Here is a 17,830-nt window from a genome sequence, read left to right as displayed (position 1 = left end):
TGTTTCCCAAATGCTGGTGTGAAGCCACTGTCATACCCATACCTAAGCCCAGAAAGGACAGACACCTTCTTTCTAGCTGTAGTTCCATTTTTCTCACCAGCTGTGTTTTCAAGGTTATGGGATTTAATGGTTCATGCCCGGCTGGTATGGTGGCTTGAGTCAAGCAATTTACTAACTACTGCACAGCGTGGATTTCGAGCACACTGTTCTGCGGTTGACCATCTCGTCACTTTATATACCCATGTCATGAGTGGTTTTCTATGGAAATCCCAGCTGTGGCCATGTTTTTCGATTTGGAGAAGTAGTCTGAAGACACCAGTTGGAGGACTGGTATCCTCCATACTCTCTACATGTGGGGCTTTGATGGCTGCCTACCCCGTCTCCTTCAGGAATTTTTTAAAAACAGAGTTTTGAAGGTACACCTGGGATCTGCCTTGTTGGATACCTTTATCGAGGAAAATGGTGTGCCTCAGGGTTCCGTCCTGAGTGCCGTCCTCTTTGCTATTGCCATTAACCCTATAATGGCCTCCCCCCTCCCCTCTCTCCGTATATCTCCAGCTCCCTTTTTGTTGATGGTTTTGCCATATATTGCAGTTCTCCACACACTTGTCTCATTGAGTGGTGTCTTCAGCGATGTGAAGTATCAGTCATCCTCTTCCCCTTCCTCCATATGACAAAACCATGTGTATGAATTTCTGGTGGCTCAATTGGGTTCTTCAGCCGTCTATATGTCCTCTTACATGCCTTACCTGGCAGACTGCTGTATGCGGTCCCTCAATGGTACTTACTGGGGTGCAGATCGAACCACCCTCCTTTGCTTGTACCGGTCCCTTATCCATTTGAAACTAGACTATTGGTGTTTCATTTATACATCTGCATGCCCATCTCTCTTGAGCAGTCTCAATAAAATCCATCATCACGACATTCATTTGGCAACTGGCACCTTTTACACTAACCCAACTGAGAGTCTGTAGGCATAAACTGCCGAACTACTGCTGTCCTACCGCCGTCATTCTCTCCTCTGCAGATACGCACGCTGTTTGTCTGTCATGCGTGGCCACCTATCCTATGTCTCCTTTGTTGACTCCTTTGATGTTTAGTATGGGGCTCATCCTTGTCCTCTGTTACTTCCTGGCATTCGCTTTCGGCTCTTGCTCCAGCAGTTTAACTTCACACTACCTGCAGCTTTCCCAGTGGGTGTGAATCCTTCACCACCTTAGCTTCGTGCAGTGGCCTGTGTTCACCTTGGCCTTCATTTGCTTCCTAACGACACTACTCCAGCCTCGCTGTATTGCCTTCAGTTTCATGACCTTTGCATGGAACTTCACAATAGTATACTGATGATGACTCTGGGACTGACTGTGGTGTCAGGTGTGCCTGCATCATTGGCGTCAACGGTTTTTTTCAATATGGGCTTCCAGAACACTGCTCAGTATTTACAGCAGAGATCTTTGCCTTGAATCAGGCCATGCAGTACATCTGACGACACACACTTTTCAATTGCATCATCTGCTCAGACTCTCTCAGGTCCCTACAAAGCCTCTATGAGCTGTCACTTGCTCGCTTTTGATAGAGCCAATATGTTGTTTGTGTGTGTCCCTGGTCACGTCGGTCTGACAGGAAGCGAGGCCACTGTCACTGCTGCCAAGGCTGCAGTCCCTGTATCTCAAACCGCTAGTTCTTGCATTCCCTCCGATGATCTCTGTGTTGCCATCTGTCAGCAGGTGGTGTTACTCTGGCATCACCACTGGTCCTCTCTTTGTGGAAACAAGCTCTGGGTTATTAAGCCTCTCCCAACGGCTGTACTCACTCTGCAGTACAGGACTTTGTGTCCAAGTTATGTATCAATTTTGATAAAACCCAGAATTTTAATCACTTAAAATTGAATGTAAACAACCATTGTGCAGGCTGTACTGATTTCCCAGGCTACAAAGATCCCTACGAACTACAACGCACCAAATAATGTTCCAAGCCACAAACAAGGAAGAAATTTATTTAACCAAAGAATTGAATGTACCTTTTCCATTCATGGAATTGTAATGTCCTATGAATGATTTTCGTAGCTACATTCCAGTATACATCATCCTCTTGTAAGAGATGAAATGTTATCACAGTTAATTAAATTTAATTCTGTGTTCAAGGTGGCAGCTTACAACAGTGATAGTAATTACATTTCCACTGTGATCCTATTCTCCGTGATTCTAAATCGGCAGTACATTCATTGTACATGTGATGTTCCACATTATATATATCCACAGAGTCTTTATATTATGAGCCAGATATAATTTGTCTCGCAGTCGTAAGGGGCCTTTGAGCCATATAAATCACTCGCTCAGTTATATATAAACATCTGAGCTACATGATTAAAAGTCATAGAAAACGTGGTACTACATATCGTTTTGCTCATCACCCTTGTTGACAACCATAATAATGTGGGTTGTCTTATTCATTGGCAGTGTTGTGAACTGATGAAAGTATCATTAATCTTGACTTGATCTTGTTGCCAGTGTTGTGTACTGGTCGAAATTTTTCACTTTTTTTTTGTTACCGGTGTTGATGTTATTGTACTGCAACCTTCATCCTTCCGAATCTGCTTAATGTAGTCATCTCTTGGTCTCCCTCTACGATTTTTACCCTCCACTGTGCCCTCCAATACTAAATTGGTGCTCCCTCGATGCCTCAGAACATGTCCTACCAACCGATCCCTTCTTCTGGTCAAGTTGTGCCACAAACTTCTCTTCTCCCCAATCCTATTCAATACTTCCTCATTAGTTATGTGATCTACCCACCTAATCTTCAGCATTGTAGCACCACATTTCGAAAGCTTCTATTCTCTTCTTGTCCAAACTATTTATCGTCCATGTTTCACTTCCATACATGGCTACACTCCATACAAATACTTTCAGAAATGACTTCCTGACACTTAAATTTATACTCGATGTTAACAAATTTCTCTTCTTCAGAAACGCTTTCCTTGCCATTGCCAGTCTACATTTTATATCGTCTCTACTTCAGCCATCATCAGATATTTTGCTCCCCAAATAGCAAAACTCCTTTACTACTTTAAGTGTCGCATTTCGTAATCTAATTCCCTCAGTATCACCCGACTTAATTTGACTACATTCCATTATCCTCGTTTTGCTTTTGTTGATGTTCATCTTATATCCTCCTTTCAAGACCAGTGTTGATAATGATGAAGATTTTGGTTAACTATCTGTAAACATTTTCCTTGTCACCAGTGTTGGGATGTAACTGAATGTCATTAATTCTGCCCAAGCATCTACAGTAAAAGAAAACTTATTCCTACTATAGTTCAGAGAGTGGCAGCGGAAGCAGGTTAAAGTGATCTCAGATAGTGTGCACCATCTCGATACGGCTGGTCGTAACTGAGAGGATGCCTGGCAAGTGATGCACCTGTGTGTTTGTGGTCTTTCACAGTATTGTTGCCTACCTTTTGAGTCTGGTATCCAAGACACTCAGATATTTGTGAAAACTTGATTTGCACAGTTCAACCGTCGAGGGACCTGTCCCCCTGTTATTATTGTCAATGTTCTATCGCTATCTTAACACATGCGTGGGCAGTGTGGTTTCAGTAGCCTGAGACTCCAGTCGTGTGTGTGTGTGTGTGTGTGTGTGTGTGTGTGTGTGTGTGTGTGTGTGTGTGTGTGTGTGTGTGTGTGTGTGTGTGTGTGTGTGTGTTTGATGAAGGCCATTGACTGAAAGCTTTAAGTGTGAAGGTCTTTTTGTTGTGCCTATTTGCGACTCAGCATCTCCAGTATATGCTGAGCAGCAACTTTCCTTCTCATAATATTGTTAACACATGCTCGGAATACACACAGTGTGCTAATAAATTGTGGGACAGGGGATGCTGTACCAGCTGTCGGTGGACCACCTAAAGATGACTGGAGGTACCCAGTGAAAATATTACAGATTGTAATTGGCAACAACTAGCAGCAAACCCTAAAACTTCTTCCAGTATTCAGTTTGCTAAAAATCCCATTCCTTTGTTACCTTCTCTGTCATAGCTCACGTGTTTTTCCGTGTAAATGGATCTTTGGGTAATATAAAAACCCGAAATAGTTTATTTCTGGAGGAACCCCTTCCTGCTGTGTGACAGTAGTTTTAGTGCTTTGTAGTCTTTATTGTCATTGCATTATGTTACTCAATTTAAACTTTGTTTGTTGTATTTGTGCATAATAGCAATGATATGCCAATGTTTGTTGATAGGCAATAGAAATAACTCAATCACTAAACAGGCTTGGAATAAATATTAAGTTCCAAAAATAAGAGAGCAGGTATGTTCACATTGTGAGTACCTCTCACGGCCTGGTAGTCTCCTAGTATTTTACCATGTCCCTTTTTAAACAAATCATCTGATGGTGACTTGGTAGTGGTTCGCCTTGAGTGACTAGAGGCTGAAATTCAGAATTTTATAAAAGTTACAGTGCAGCCATCGTGTTTCTCTAAGACCGACTTTATGTCTCAAAGTAAGATCTGCAAGTTCAAGATTTATCAAGTACCAATTTGTTCTTCCTATGAAGCTTCTGCAGTGTGATTGACAGGCATGCTGTATTGATAAAGCCAAATTTCATCAGTAGGTACCAACAGCTTTCTCAACACAGTCAGCCTATAGTAGCTGCCTCCATGTCTACCTTGATAAACTACATGCCACACGTACAAAATCACCTCTTCAGCGATGCCTCGTTGCTGTCGCGGCTCTATAGGTAATAATTATTTGCATGTAGTCATTTGCACTTTGCGGTTGAAGCATCTTTGCCAGCTGTTTGGGATCTTCTTTTGCCAACTTCACTGCACTCAACTGTGGCTAGGTGGTAACACTGTTTTCATTGCATCCAAGTATAATGGAAAAAACTCTTCACATACAGTAGTTCTTGAAAACTGTGGTTAGTAATAATTGAAAACTAGTGAGGATTGGTCTGAAGTCATAGATACTTTGTGGCTTCTAGTGAACCAGTATTCTGGTCAGCCACCATGCCACGTGAATGCTTAATAAAAAGTTAAATTTTTAGGCAGATCATAGTTTCTGATAAAACCTATCAGATGCAGTTGATACCAAAATTTTGCTGATTGGCAGTGATTATATTGTGTAGATTATTGTGACCTGTAAGAGGAGTTGAGGTGAACAATGTTTTTTACTTCAAACTGTAAATATCCATAAATGTTAACTTGCTCCAATAGCATAGCTGACTACAGATATTAAATTTTTAACAGAGTTGTAATCGATAACACAACAAGTAGGATTTCATCTTTCTTCAAAGATAATAAAGTTAGCCTGAATGAAAATTTGTTGGTGGGGGATGATAAGAAAATACGTAGTTATACGTATGTTTCCAGAATGAGATTTTTCATTCTGCAGCGGAGTGTGCGCTGATATGAAATTTCCTGGCAGATTAAAACTGTGGTCCCGACCAAGACTCGGCCTTGGGACCTTTGCCTTTCGCGGGCAAGTGCTCTACCATCTGAGCTACCGAAGCACAACTCATGCCTGATCTCACAGCTTTACTTCTGCCAGTATCTTGTCTCCTACCTTCCAAACTTTTCAGAAGCTCTCCTGCGAACCTTGATGAACTAGCACTCCTGAAAGAAAGGATATTGCCGAGACATAGCTTAGCCATACGTATGTTGTTTGAGAGACAATTGAACCAAATTTTCCATGTGTTGACTTTGTGTTATTGGCTATAATCTGAATTTTTAAAATCAAATAATTTGATCAGCACTTTGCAGGATACTTTTGGAACACATACTATCACACGAGGACCATTTTCTCAAAGGTTACTGTACTTTTTACTCGCATGGTGCTGTAGGTTATTAATTAGATAAGCAAATCTGTGTAGCAGTTTTTTTATATATATATATATATATATATATATATATATATATATATATCAATCTTAGAACTCTCACTATGATTTTTAAAATTTGTTTGCAAGGTACATAACAATTTTTATTTCAAAAAAACTTTAAATACATTCAGCAGTAACACGCTTTTAAAATTTTTGTGTCATAGTAAGTTGTGTTACAGTATGTGCAAAGTCTGTAGCATATTGTACCTTTTTATCTGCAATGTTTCAGCAGAAAATGTTCCTTGCACACTGAAAAATGAAATTTTCATGAAATACCTTAAATTGGCCGTAACCGTACATTTAGTATTCATGTAGCTTTTTTCTTCTAGTGTGATACTTGTGGCATGCCCTTTTGGCAGTATTCTTCACTGACATTTCAGAACTAGCAATACACACTTATTAGTTTTCTTCTAGAGATATTCAGTCAAGCAACTTGCATCAAAGCCTACTCTCATAAGGATCCTGATTCTTGCAGTGTTACCATCATTGAACACCAGATCAGCATCTTAATGAGGAACTTGAAACTTCCAGCCTGGAGCAGGAGCATGTAGAGGAACTATGGCTCAAGTTTAATAGAGTGGTTGACCATGCACTGGTTAGATATGTACCCAGTAGAACAGTCCATAACTGGGGGGGGGGGGGGGGGGGGGGGAATCTCCGTGGTGTACAGTCACTGTAAAGAAACTTCTAAAGGAACAGCTATTACTGCGTAATAGGTGTAAAACAAAGTGTAGGGCTGAAGATAAATAGATGCTGAATGAAATGTGTTTTTCTCTCAGGAGAACAATGCGTGATGCCTTCAATGACTACCATAACAGAATATTGTCGTGTGAGCTTTTACAGAAACAAAAGAAATTCTGGTCATATGTAAAGGCTGTCAGTGGCACCAAAGTTAGTGTCCAGTTGCTTGTGAATGAGACAGGAACTGAATTTGAGGGTAGCAAAGCAAAAACTGAAATGCTTAACTCCATTTTCAAATGTTCCTTTACAAAGAAAAATCCAGGAAAGTGCCCCAATTTAATCATTGTACCACTGGAAAAATGAATGAAGTAAGTATTAGTGCTAATGGTGTTGAGAAACATCTGAAGTCGTTACATGTGAACAAATCCTCAGTTTGATCCCTGTCAGATTTTATTTTGAATTTGTGGCTAAGTTAGCTCCTCTTTTAACTATAATCTGTTGTAGATTCCTCGAACAAAAAGCCATGCCCAATTCTTTGGAAAAAGCACAGGTCACACCCCTCTACAAGAAGGGTAGTAGAAGTGATCCACAAAACTACTGTCCTGCTATATCCTTGACATCAATTTTTTGTAGGCTCTTCGAACATTTTTGAGCTCAAACATGATGAGGTATCGTGAACTGAATGACCTGCTCAGTGCCAACTAGCATGGATTCCAAAAACATCGATCATGTGACGCCCAACTAGCACTTTTCTCACATGACAACTGTTAGCTTTGGATCAAGGCAATTGGATAGGTGCAGTATTTCTTGATTTCCAAAAAAAAAAAAATTTACTCCGCACCAAATTTACACTTATTGTCAAAAGTTTGATTATATGAGGTATCAAGTGAAATTTGTGACTGGATTTGAGGACTTTTTGGTAGGGGAGGACACAGCATGTTACCTTGAATGGAGAGTCATTGCCAGATGCAGAAGTAATTTTGGGTGTACCCCAGAGAAGTGTGTTGGGACCCTTGCTGTATATTATTGACCTTGCAGATAATATTAATAGTAACATCAGGCTTTTTGCAGATGATGCTGTTATCTATAATGAAGTACTATCTGAAAGAAGCTGCATAAATATTCAGTCACATCTAGACAAGATTTCAGGGTGGTTCAAAGATTGGCAGCTTGCTTTAAGTGTTCAGAAATGTAAAACTGTGCACTTAAAAAACATAGTATCCTATGACTAAATATCAATGGGTCACTGTTGGAATCTAACAACTCGTATAAAAAAGTGAGGTAATATTTGGGATATGAGATGGAATGACCACATAGGCTCAGTTGTGAGTAAAGCTGGTGATAGGCTTCAGTTTATTGGTAGAATAGGGGGAATTACAATCAATCATCAAAGGAGATTTCTTACAAATTGTGTGCGACCTGTTGTAAAATATTGCTCACGTGTGGGCCCATACCATATGGGGGACAATGGACATATACAGAGAATGGCTGCATGAATGGTCACAGGTTTTTTAAATCCATGGGAGAGTGTTACAGAAATAATGAAGGAACTGAACTGGAAGACTTGATGATACACACAAACTATCCCGAGAAAGTACAGTGGGATGAACCTCATGGTGGTTTGCAGAGTATAGCTGTAGATGAGATATGAGGCAAATTTTAACAATAGATGAGCAAGCCATCATCGGGCAGCTCTTCCAAATGAGACTATTAAAGCTTTTGTTCGAGCATTATGTTCCATCATGTGTGCATTTCTTTAATAAATCATAATTAATAGCATTGCAAATGAACTCTCAGCCTTCTATGTTCTTCAGATGCACCTCTGATGACAGCACATAATAAAAAATCGCAGACAAGCAGAGAGGTGTGTAGAAAAAGAGGATGTGGCCTTGTGCATTGGTTCAAATGAGATTGCCTGTACATTTGTAGCAGGAATTAAAGTTTGAAAATTGGGGACCATATTCCTAACATGCTACGGAACCACCTAGTGGGGAAAAAAGCTTTTTTTTCCCATACACATTAAGTGGACTATCATGATAAAAGCAATACAACTTTTTGTGAAAGCGGAGTGCTTTGGAGATTTAAAGATGCAACTTCTTCACAAATATTTTTAGGTTTCAGGACGATTTTCAAACTCATGTTTTAACCTTATCCAGAGGGTCTCTATGATAAACAAAATCTTGTCTAGTGCAAGAACACATACTGTTTTTAATAGAACATTATTAAAGAAAATTATAAGTGAAAACATTAAGTAAAATTGAGAGGTAAAATATTTAGTAGTGCGTAGCCACATGGAAAAGTACACAAACCTATTAATTCATTCCTCATGGAGGAAATAACGTTAAAAAGAAAGGACAAGACTCTCAGACCCAAGTATCAGGGGTTGTGTTTACATATTGACAAGTAACTGGTGCAGTTTGGTAGAATTGACAAGAAGTAATGAGTCTGTGGAACTGTTAAGGGCATTCAGTAGACTTTGTCCACAGAACACATTACAATAATAGCAATTCTTCTACCAGAATAGAGATGGTACTATGTTTTTGTCAATTTGTTAAAGTTACTCAGAAAACTAATTTTCATTTTCAGTGTTCCCATTGGTGTCCCAAGGCGCAAATGTGGCTGCATGTTTACACCTGTTGCAGTTGAAATACTCTGTTATGAACCTGAAGTTGTTGGAGGTGAGCAGTTTGTAAATTTATTATTTATTGATAGCTTCGTAATGCTGTTTAGTCTAAATTAAAACATTTTATACATTGGCCTACTCTGGCAATCTTTCAAAACCTATGGAAACAAAGAAAGCAAAATATCCTACCTGACCTTCACAACAGTTTAGCCTAGACAAGAGCTCAAAAACATCTTTATATGTGAAAAAAGTAAAGGTACACTTATGAATAAAAACATTAATAGACATTGTTAGATCCCCCACCTTCTGTGCTGCCGACAATTAGTTCTACCAGAGAGATGTGTCAGTGGTCGTGATGCAAAGCCACAGTTGAAGAGTTCACTCTAGGCAAACCACAACCAGTTACTGTTTGCAAAATGTGGTGTTCAAACAAATAAAGTGAGCCACATGCCTTTGTAATCTGATTAGTCTTACCAAATATTCAGCCTGAATAAGTAATAGTGAAGGTACACCTCAGAAATTTCATTGCACTATGTACAGAACCATAAAGCTGTTTAGTCTGTACTTTTATAGTGTGGCTGAAATGACAGATATACTTACACTGTAGGATGATGATAACAATAAGAAGAAGAATAAAAGTTGCCTGTGTCCACATTGCTGTGACCACTGTTAAACTTCAGTAAGGTACACTTTGGTATAGTCTTTTAAAAATTGTTTAGACTTATAATACAAATAAACTCCTTTCATTTACACATTATGTTGTAGTTCTCACATTATATTTGGTATAACCAGCCTTCATTTGCACTTGTAATTTTGACACCAGAAGATTTGAATCAGTTGTCATAGCAAGATCATGATACAACATGGGTCATGGAATGATAATGTAGATTCGTTCATGCTCAAAGCTAATGGCAGACTGCAGTCAGTTGCTGGTGTATTGGAAAACCACAACACAGCCACAAGACACACTCTAGGATTGATTCTATCCTTCCCCCTAAATTGGAATGTTAGTTGCATACTTCACTGTGCAGCCATGTGTCCAGATTGCAAAATGGAAGGTCCAAGATTAAATATCCTTCCCTCTGCCCTCACGCACTTTGCCATTAACGACATTCCTTGTGGTCCATAGCAAATCTTGTCTAATTGTTGCTCCTCGACAAATCAGTTCCTGTCACCTGTATGAATTTTAATAATGAAGGCTCTAATATAAGAGCATTGATGTTTCAAATAACCAGCATTATTTTACTTATTCTGCTCCCCACAAAGATTTACTGTAAAGCACAGTATGCTGCACTACAAGCTACCACTAAAACTTTTCTCACTAAAATTCTTTATCACAGGTCTATTCTTGGCATGGATTCATGACTTCATTTGTGTAATACATTTCTCTGATGCTGTGTTCAAATTTTAATTGAATGATCTCACTTATATTTTAACACAACCTCTCTTTACAACTTCATAGCACTGCAACTTAAATGTGTTGCAAATATAGGCAGCAATAACTCCTCTCCGTAGCCCATTCTGGCAGTCAGCAGCAGCAGTTGTTGTTATTGTTGTTGTCGTCTTTGGTCCGAAGATAGATTTGACGCAGCTCTCCATGCTACTCTAACTTGTGCGAACGTCATCATCTCCGAATAATTACTGCAGCCTACATGTTTCCACCCCTCACCCCCCCCCCCCCCAATATGAACCATGGACCTTGCCGTTGGTGGGGAGGCTTGCGTGCCTCAGCGATACAGATAGCCGTACCGGACGTATAACCACAACGAAGGGGTATCTGTTGAGATGCCAGACAAATGTGTGGTTCCTGAAGAGGGGCAGCAGCCTTTTCAGTAGTTGCAAGGGCAACAGTCTGGATGATTGACTGATCTGGCCTTGTAACAATAACCAAAACAGCCTTGCTGTGCTGGTACTGCGAACGCCTGAAAGCAAGGGGAAACTACGGCCGTAATTTTTCCCGAGGGCATGCAGCTTTACTGCATGATTAAATGATGATGGCGTCCTCTCGGGTAAAATATTCCGGAGGTAAAATAGTCCCCCATTCGGATCTCCAGGCGGGGACTACTCAAGAGGATGTCGTTATCAGGAGAAAGAAAACTGGCTTTCTACGGATCGGAGCGTGGAATGTCAGATCCCTTAATCGAGCAGCTAGGTTAGAAAATTTAAAAAGGGAAATGGATTGGTTAAAGTTAGATATAGTGGGAATTAGTGAAGTTCGGTGGAAGGAGAGAAGGAAACGTAGTAGGTGGATATGCATTGGGGCTAAGAAATGAAAGAGGAAGCCGCCTGGTAGAATTTTGCACAGAGCACAACTTAATCATAGCCAACACTTCGTTTAAGAATCATGAAAGAAGGATGTATAAATGGAAGAACCCTGGAGATACTAAAAGGTATCAGATAGATTATATAATGGTAAGACTGAGATTTAGGAACCAGGTTTTAAATTGTGAAACATTTCCAGGGGCAGATGTGGACTCTGACCACAATCTATTGATTATTACCTGTAGATTAAAACTGAAGAAACTGCAAAAAGATGGGAATTTAAGGAGATGGGATCTGGATAAACTGAAAGAACCAGAGGTTGTACAGAGTTTCAGGGAGAGCATGAGGGAACAATTGACAGAAATGGGGGAAAGATATACAGTAGAAGAAGAATGGGTAGCTTTGAGGGATGAAGTAGTGAAGGCAGCAGAGGATCAAGTAGGTAAAAAGACGAGGGCTAGTAGAAATCCTTGGGTAACAGAAGAAGTATTGAATTTAATTGATGAAAGGAGAAAATATAAAAATGCAATAAAGGAAGCAGGCAAAAACGAATACAAACGTCTCAAAAATGAGATCGACAGAAAGTACAAAATGGCTAAGCAGGGATGGCTAGAGGACAAATGTAAGGATGTAGAGGCTTATCTCACGAGGGGTAAGATAGATACTTCTGAAATTTTACCGGTGTATTTGTTCTTCTAATAACTTCCGGGTATGCAGCCGGATCCCGACGGGATCCGGCTGCATACCCGGAAATTATTAGAAGATAGATACTGCCTATAGGAAAATTAAAGAAACCTTTGGAGATAAAGAGAACCACGTGTATGAACATCAAGACCTCAGATGGAAACCCAGTTCTAAGCAAAGAAGGGAAAGCAGAAAGGTGGAAGGAGTATATAGAGGGTCTATACAAGGGCGATCTACTTGAGGACAATATTATGCAAATGGAAGAGGATGTAGATGAAGATGTAATGGGAGATAACGATACTGCGTGAAGAGTTTGACAGAGCACTGAAAGACCTGAGTCGAAACAAGGCCCCCGGAGTAGACAACATTCCATTGGAACTACTGATGGCCTTGGGAGAGCCAGTCCTGACAAAACTTTACCATCTGTTGAGCAAGATGTATGAAACAGGCGAAATACCCTCAGACTTCAAGAAGAATATAATAATTCCAATCCCAAAGAAAGCAGCTGTTGACAGATGTGAAAATTACCAAACAATCAGGTTAATAAGCCACAGCTGCAAAATACTAACACGAATTCTTTACAGACGAATGGAAAAACTAGTAGAAGCTGACCTCGGGGAAGATCAGTTTGGATTCCGTAGAAATACTGCAACACGTGAGGCAATACTGACCTTACGACTTATTTTAGAAGAAAGATTAAGGAAAGGCAAACTTACGTTTCTAGCATTTGTAGACTTAAAGAAAGCTTTTGACAATGTTGACTGGAATACTCTCTTTCAAATTCTAAAGGTGGCAGGGGTAAAATATAGGGAGCGAAAGGCTATTTACAATTTGTACAGAAACCAGAGTCGAGGGACATGAAAGGGAAGCAGTGGTTGGGAAGGGAGTAAGACAGGGTTGTAGTCTCTCCCCGATGTTATTCAATCTGCATATTGAGCAAGCAGTTAAGGAAACAAAAGAAAAATTCGGAGTAGGTATTAAAATCCATGGAGAAGAAATAAAAACTTTGAGGTTCATGACATTGTAATTCTGTCAGAGACAGCAAAGGACTTGGAACAGCAGTTGAATGGAATGGACAGTGTCTTGAAACGAGGATATAAGATGAACATCAACAAAAGCAAAATGAGGATAATGGAATGTAGTCAAATTAAGTCGGGTGATGCTGAGGGAATTAGATTAGGAAATGAGACACTTAAAGTAGTAAAGGAGTTTTGCTATTTGGGGAGCAAAATAACTGATGATGGCCGAAGTAGAGAGGATATAAAATGTAGACTGGCAGTGGCAAGGAAAGCGTTTCTGAAGAAGATAAATTTGTTAACATCGAGTATAGATTTACGTGTCAGGAAGTCATTTCTGAAAGTATTTGTATGGAGTGTAGCCATGTATGGAAGTGAAACATGGACAATAAATAGTTTGGACAAGAAGGGAATAGAAGCTTTCGAAATGTGGTGCTACAGAAGAATGCTGAGGATTAGATGGGTAGATCACATAACTAATGAGGAAATATTAAACAGGATTGGGGAGAAGAGAAGTTTGTGGCATAACTTGACCAGAAGAAGGGATCGGTTGGTAGGACATGTTCTGAGGCATCAAGGGATCACCAATTTAGTATTGGAGGGCACCGTGGAGGGTAAAAATCATAGAGGGAGACCAAGAGATGAATACACTAAGCAGATTCAGAAGGATGTAGGTTGCAGTAGGTCCTGGGAGATGAAGAAGCTTGCACAGGATAGAGTAGCATGGAGAGCTGCATCAAACCAGTCTCAGGACTGAAGACCAACAACAACAACAACATGCTTTTCTCATTCTTCCACCAGCTGAATATTATTTTAAGTGCTATTATGTACCAACCAATAGAAACCAACCAATATCTATGTGAAAGAATAGGTAAAGAAATGTAAAAAGGTAATAATATTCCTAAGAAATATTAAGTGTAAAGGTACATGACCTTAACACATTCTATGTGACTTTCTATTCTGGCTTTGTTTTATAACTGTAAGAAAAATCGAGTTGCACAATTACAACATTAGGTTTTGAGGGCAGCTTATTCCCCATCTCAGCTGTTAGTGCCTGTGGCAGGTGCCTGAGTTCACCTCAGCCATTGAACAAATAAGGAAAAAGTGAATTCATGTGTGATGCTCAAATTAATGTGATGGTTGAAATGTAAACATCCAGTAAAGCATTTTAAGAGAGATTGACCATCTGGCTGCAACACTAAAACCTCATTGAATATGGCACCAAATTGTTTGTTTTCTATAGAGCAGCTGTGTGTCAAAACTGCAAGGAAGAAGCTATCGTCCACTCAAGAGACAGTGTCCAATACACAGTGACAAGTTTTCGTCAAAAGCGCTTGGGAAATTCATTTGTTTGTTCAGAAGGGGAGGCCAACACCAGCTTTCGGCTGATCGGCAACACACTGTGATGACCAAATCAAGACGCTTTCCTTTCTCAGACGGTTTTACAGAAACCTTCAATTTAAAAAAATTATTTTTGCATTACTTACGGCTTAATATGTCAGCTTCATGACGACGTGCCCATCATGTTCTAATGGTTATAGTTAATGTGATATTTGCATTGAAATGAGACACTATTAAAAGTTTGCAATGAAAAATCGGAGTCGCTATGATTTAGTGTTTGGTGCTGCGTGTTACATATGTTGCTGCATACGAAATTTAGCTAACATATTGAAGTTTTCGTTAAACCTGGGTCGACGTCTGTCACCAGTCTTGAGAAAATTTATTTGATGTATCACACTCATTTGCAGTCTGACTGCCAGCGATGAAGCCAGTATGAAATATCCACAGAAGTTCTCATGTTTCACAAACGGTTTGAGATACGAAAGTGAGATTTTGGAAAATGATAGCACACAAAGATTGGAGTATTTTGCCTTTTGGTTTTTACATAAAACGTCATTATCGACCATATTATTCCACTAACTACAGACTTTTAAGATGAAAGAAATGATTTTTAAGGGCCATCAATAGCTGATAAAACAAAGTCCTGTGGGTTTCGAAACAACGTAAGTGAAGACATTAAATGTTTTTATTTTGTCCTCGGCATGTGCTTTTTCGTAATATATTGACATTACTTTTCCTCAGTTCATGACTTAATAAAATTAATGAACTAGTGTTTCAGAAATCTCTCACAATTGTTTCTGCATGACATGCTAGTCAGGTGACAGTTGTGTAAACTCCATTTTGTTTTGCCGAAAGTAGCAAATTTTCACTTGGCTAAAAGATAAATTTAGATTGTACTCATAATTTGACACTCATGACCTTTCTTGTTTCATATGGTTAACAAACCAGGTGAAAGTAAACCACTAGTTTCGTTGTGTTTTCAGTTGAATTCTATTTAGACGCTGACCAAAGCAATGATGACAGTAGATCTTCTGTGAATGGTCTCTACACAAGTGTTGGCATGTAAGTGCTTAATAAACATACAAAAAATGTGACAATATTTGTGTTTGAATAGGCTTGAAATTTCCCCACGTCATAGCGCTCAATGCAGTATTGATCTTATATGAAGTCTTCGCGGGTTGTCTGCCGAGTAGCATCCTCGTCCCGTAGCAATGTTTTGATGGAATGGTCTCAATCATCTTAAGAGGTGAAGTGTCGGGACGTCGGTCGCGGGCTTATATCTCTGCTGGACCGCTTCCCACGGAATTGCCTGATGCGCCTGGATCGGCCGGTAAGAGGGGGGGGGGGGCGGACGTGCGCGATGTTAGAGTCCCAGCGTCCGTCTCTGTCTGCTCCGTCTGCAGCCCTTGGTGGAACGGAACGTTCTTCTCTGATTTCCCTGATTGCAGGCTCCCAGGCTGTGCTGAGATGGTAGCCACTGTCGCGGTTGATTAGGTTGTCGTGTAACTGTATTTCTATGGACTCTTTGATTACTGAGTCCCAAAATCCATTAATGGATTTTGTATTTGAACAGGTCTCTAATAAAATTTCTCATACATGTATTAATACCATACCACCGTTATTTATGGCGCTTTTTAAGTAAAGGTAATAGTAAAAGGTGAAAAATCTCGTCCAAAAATCATTTGGAACCCAAGTCAGTATTATATTTGGTCATGAAAAGGTAACGATTTACTAAGGGATTGCAAATGAGAAATTCAATTACTGTACACACATTACAATACCAGAGAAAATCTTTACCAGCTTTTTTTCCTCGAGTTTAGAAAATAATGACATTGAGATGAAATGAGAAGGAAAATTAACCCAATTGAAATGTTTAACAAATTGAATTAACTTTAAAATTGTACAAATGCTCAGCAATAACATACATTTTTGCAGGCGACACAGAAAGTGTATATGGAGACCAGTGACATACATATGTGTTTTTGTGCAACAGTGTTGTTGACGCTCACTGTGAGGTATAATGGGAACGTTGTTGCTGTGTCATCTGCTGGTTCTACACAGCTGATGAGAGAACAGTATGTTTGGAAGTAAATGTCATTGTAACAGTCTCACATCAGGATATAAGTGAAATCCGCTGTGTGTTAGAAAAAAAACACCAGTGTTCTTGGGTCCCAAAGTAGCCACAACCTCAGAAATTGCAACATATTCGGAAGAAACAGCCAAATGTTTTTGACAACGGAGATATGAGAGTCAAAACTGACCTGTTAGGATGATGATAACAATTACAATTAGTGCTACTGCAGACACCAGGATAAGTAAACAAAAGAGTCAATGAAGATAAAAATTAATGTAAACAATTTCTTGTTGCTTATTTTATTTCTTTCTGTATTATCAAAATGTAGACAGTTAATAAATGGTATAAATTTAGAATAGGTATGATGTTAACTTTTTGACAGCCTCCTTGCATGAAAAAGTTCGTAATTTTGATTAGTCAGAATATGTTAATAAATTTTCTCATGTAGCCTTTTAAAAGAAGGGCAGTTGTCTTACATTCAGGGTCATCTTTTACTCTGATAAATACCACTCACCATATAGCGGAGATGATGAGTCGCAGATAAGCATGACAAAAGGCTGTCACTAATAATTTTTTGGTCAGCAAAACGTTTGTCACAGAAATAAACCACACACCCACACACACACACACACACACACACACACACACACACACACACACACACAGGGCTACAGGCTCCCACATGACACCTTCCTATGCCAACCTATTCATGGGTCATCTAGAGGAATCTTTCCTAAACCCATCACCTGGTTCAGATTCATTGATGACTCTTTGCGATCTGGGTCAAGGGTGAGGACACTCAATCCACATTCCTCCAGAACCTCAACAGCTTCTTCCCCATTTGCTTCACGTGATCCTACCCAACCCAACAAGCCTCCTTTCTAGATTTGACATCCTCCTCAAAGATGGTTACATCAATAACCCTGTCCATATCAGACCTACTAATGACCAGCAATACCTCCATCTCAACAGCTGCCACCTATCCATACCAAGTCACTTCCGCACAGCCTAGCCACCCGTGGTCATCGCATCTGCAGTGATGAGCGGTCCCTCTTGAAATATACGAAGGGCCTCACTGAAGCCTTCACAGACAGTAATTATCCCCCCAGAATTGTACAAAAACAAATCTCCCGTGCCTTATCTTTCCAGTCTCCCAGCACCTCCCAAAGTATCACTGTCTGGCCACAGAGGAGCATTACCCTCTTAACTCAGTACCTCGCAGGACTGGAGCAACTGAATTACATTCTTCGTCAGTGTTTCAACTACCTCTCGCCTTGTCCTCTAA

At 39.8% G+C, this 17,830-nt stretch overlaps 1 protein-coding gene across 1 annotated transcript in view; it reads left to right on the top strand.

Annotated features, from left to right (window-relative positions):
• Nucleotides 1-17,830, top strand: part of LOC126291700 (eukaryotic translation initiation factor 3 subunit F) — a 45,956-nt gene that overhangs the window by 7,454 nt on the left and 20,672 nt on the right. Inside the window, exon 4 of the mRNA XM_049985333.1 lies at nucleotides 9,132-9,223. Within this exon, the coding sequence (XP_049841290.1) occupies nucleotides 9,132-9,223 (92 nt within the window). The remainder of the gene's footprint in view (nucleotides 1-9,131; nucleotides 9,224-17,830) is intronic.

The sequence above is a fragment of the Schistocerca gregaria genome, chromosome 9 (genome assembly GCF_023897955.1).
Source record: "Schistocerca gregaria isolate iqSchGreg1 chromosome 9, iqSchGreg1.2, whole genome shotgun sequence".
Classification (NCBI taxonomy): Eukaryota; Metazoa; Arthropoda; class Insecta; order Orthoptera; family Acrididae; genus Schistocerca; species Schistocerca gregaria.
Note: the sequence above shows the minus strand (reverse complement) of the source record. Positions and strands in the feature narration are given on the sequence as shown.